The 3718-nt window shown below is 35.0% G+C and overlaps 1 protein-coding gene across 1 annotated transcript; it reads left to right on the forward strand.

The window, feature by feature from the left end:
• Positions 1-2838: 2838 nt before the first annotated feature.
• Positions 2839-3321, forward strand: LOC116351018 (histone H2A; the record flags this gene model as incomplete). Its single annotated transcript, XM_031783046.1, has 1 exon — positions 2839-3321. A coding segment is annotated over one exon (391 nt), but the record flags the coding sequence as incomplete, so codon positions are not given.
• Positions 3322-3718: the final 397 nt, after the last annotated feature.

A 3718-nucleotide genomic window follows, 5' to 3' on the forward strand; every position in this document is an offset into this window, starting at 1 on the left:
ATTTTTGCGTAATTTTATTTAAAAAATTACCATGAAAAGTGGGTTTTACGCATTTGTCCAAATTAGAAGGAATGAACTTATGAAAGAAACACTGAAATATTGAAATTGATATCTTGAGCGAGGCGCAATTACCATTTGAACAGAAATTTTTATTCCGATTTGAGCATTTATTTTCAAAATAAAATAATTCTATTTTCTTTGATAATTTCCGCGTATAAATAATAGATCTGTCATTTCTCCCCACATCGGCATATAAATCATATAGTTTTTTCGTGTTATTTTCGGAATTTTACTCAAAATGTGTGAGACCTTTTGTACAGAAAATATTAGATAATAAACAGCAAGATAAGTGTCTGAATTGAATCTAAGTACTTTCGATTCATAAATTAGTTCAAAAGACTTGACACGAAGAAATTGAAAAACACGATGTTTCGGTTGAAAAATAGAGAACCGTAATATTCAACATGTAATAAGAATAGAAAACGGAGTTGTATCATATTTGCTACCGACTGCTTTCTGTTGTATGTTGATGTTATTGGGTGTACAGCTAGTCACAAATTGATGAGGAAGGAACTGATTTGGGAGAGATCTACAATTTCATCTGGGATCGGGCAAGAGCCATTCGTTTGGATATGACACAGCAAAGAATTTGCAGTCTTGATGCTGCATTAATTATCGAACAAATGGCGAGATTCCATATCTACGCATCAGAGCGGTTTATTTGCAAAAATCTTTCTGTGTATGATGATAAGATCGAAAATTTATTGTTAAAATTCCAGCGTTTTTGAATAAAAGACAAAAACAGTTTTCAACAAAAATAGCAAATGAAACAAGATTTGTGACTAAAGCGCGTTTCGTTGTAGAAGTAAGAAACGGACATTTGAAAAACATTTGGAAGTATTTGAAAAATGTACACACTCACCATTCCATTCCATTTCTAAAAAAAGATTTCAGAGTAGTTGCAGCCTTGATAAATTCTTTCTCTAATGATATTCTTAGCGATAAAGATGATTGGCAACAAATATCCACTGCAATGTCTGCTAAACTTAATATAAGAAATAATTTTAATACTGTTGTATAAAAGATACCAAAAAATTCTTTCCATGCTGTGAACAATTTAAGTTTGTATCCGAAAATGACTAAAGATGAATTGAAAATTATAAGCCAAGGAACGTACCAAATAAATCAAGCAAGAAGTTACTGCCAAATGCACTTGGACAACAATAATTTCATCATAAACGTTTGTGAAATGGATCAATGTATACGGCATTGCCAGCAGTTTTTAGATCCAGTCTCCATAAGACCACTTTTACTATTAGCAAATCTGCCCTCACGTTTTGTTTCAAATAAAAAACACTCAACCTATGTGCTTCTTGGAATGAATCACAAGAATGAGTATAAAGTCCAACAGTATTCATGCTCATGTCAAAATGGCTTAAGATCTGTTGGCTGCTGTAGTCACACTATGGCTGTTATTTGGTACACATTTTACATCGATCATACCAATATGCGTTTACCATGTGAGAAACTAAATACAGTTTTCCATCGAAATTGAAAAAAAAATCAACTATAGGTAAATATCGCGATTCAAAGTGAAAGAGGAAGAGAGGAGAAGTGCCGGGGACCTGACGATGGCCGCTTGATGGTTGCATGCGATAACGAAAATTGTCCAATTGAATGGTTTCACCTTGCATGTTTGCCAGAGCCCATTGAATTGACCGCCGAGTGGCTGTGTGAATTTCGCCGAATGTTAAATATAATTACAGAAAGAAAACAATTTTCTAAAAACCATTTAAATAAATAAAAAAAAAGTAATTTTGTATAAGGAACTTTTAAAAAAATCATTTTTTATTCATTGTTTTTATAAACGACGAGTGAAAACGCGAATTTTGCGATATGCATTTCGGCATTCAGTACTTGTGTTCATTATTATACAAACGATAAACATTGAAAGTCACAATGGCACCGAAAAGGAGAGAAAAAGAAGAATCGTAAGCAGAAGAGACCATATCTACACCTTCAAAATTCAAAATTCAAAATCTTGAAACCGTAAAATGTTCGACATAAGATTTTTTTGAAAGGGAAATAAACTTTGTATTTAAATAATCCACAGAAAAGCAGCAAAAAAACAGAGACTTTTTTGTTCTAAGTATAAATTGAGCGGTGAATCTTTCATTTAAAGAGACAAACAAATATTTTGTTAATTGTGTCTTTTCCTCCTATACCTGCTCTTTATGCGATGAAAGACAAACGTGAAGAAACGGTACACTACATTTATACGGCATCATGTGAAAAATTGGCAACCAACCGTTGTTACCAGAAATCAAGTGATTTGTTGATCCGCAAATCACCATTCCAACGGTCGGTTCGTATAATAGCCGAATCAGGATTTCAAGAGTGATTTGCGTTTCCAGAGCTCAACTGTTGTTGCTGTGCAATGAGGCAGCGAAGCCTACTTGATTGGTTTGTTCAAATACATAAGCTTGTGCGCCATCCACGCCAAACGTGTCACAATCATGTCAATTCAATCAGTGAACGTGTCTACTACTGATTAAATATAGTTATTTGACATACATGAAAATCGTTTTAAGGGATTTTTTGAGCCATCACCGGTGCCATTATAGCTGTTAATTTCAATCGTTTGAGTGATGAACACGAACTGAATGCCGACACTGAAAACGCTCTCCCTTTTATAGCGATGCAGTGAACGGAATGACGCACGCGACCGAGATTCTAAGCCCCGCCCATTTCGTCGACTGTGCTATGCTCGTGAAAGTATAAAAGCAAGCGCATTGCGTAGCAAGAGCTTCATTCTATTTTTGTCACTCGTGCAAGTAGTATACAAAGATGTCTGGAACGCGGTAAAGTCAACGGCAAATTAAAGTCAAAGGCAAAGTCACGATCAACCCGTGCTGGTCTTCAATTCCCAGTCGGTCGTATCCATCGTTTGTTGCGCGAAGGAAACTACGCTGAACGTGTCGGAGCTGGTGCATCAGTATACTTGACTGCCGTCATGGAATCCTTGGCTGCTGAAGTTTTGGAATTGGCAGGTAACGCTGCCCGTGACAACAAAAAAACACGTATCATTCCTCGTCATTTGCAATTGGCCATCCGTAACGACGAAGAATTAAACAAACTCTTGTCAGGAGTTACAATCGCACAAGGTGGTGTTTTGCCAAACATCCAAGCCGTCTTGCTGCCAAAAAAGACCGAAACCAAAAAAGCCTAAATGTGTTTCACATATTGAAACATTGTACATAAAACGGCCCTTTTCAGGGCCACCAAAATATTTTTCATAAAGAATTGAAAAAAATCAACACATTTAATATTAATATTTTAAATGTAATATTTATCAAAAAATAAAAGCAATTCGCACTCAGAATATAAAGAAAAGACAATTGCTTAAAATCCGCTTTTAATTGTGATTTCTTTAATATTACGCTCGTTGATATATAAATGGTTTTTCTCTAGGTTATGCAGTGAAAACGCGAATTTTGCGATATGCGTTTTTGCATTCAGTTTGTGACTAATATAACAAGTTAACACAGACACTGGTGTTTCCAGCAAAGCCATGTCAATCATGAACAGTTTTGTCAACGATATTTTCAAAAAAATATCAAAACATCCTCTTATTTTTCAAAAACGCTCTCAATTGCCGTTTAGATTTGATTTTTAAGGGAACGAACGGAATACGCTATTTCTATGGAGTTTTTTTTTT

Source organism: Contarinia nasturtii, unplaced genomic scaffold, assembly GCF_009176525.2.
Source record: "Contarinia nasturtii isolate CC-2019 unplaced genomic scaffold, AAFC_CNas_1.1 Cnas_scaffold_4445, whole genome shotgun sequence".
NCBI classification, from domain to species: domain Eukaryota; kingdom Metazoa; phylum Arthropoda; class Insecta; order Diptera; family Cecidomyiidae; genus Contarinia; species Contarinia nasturtii.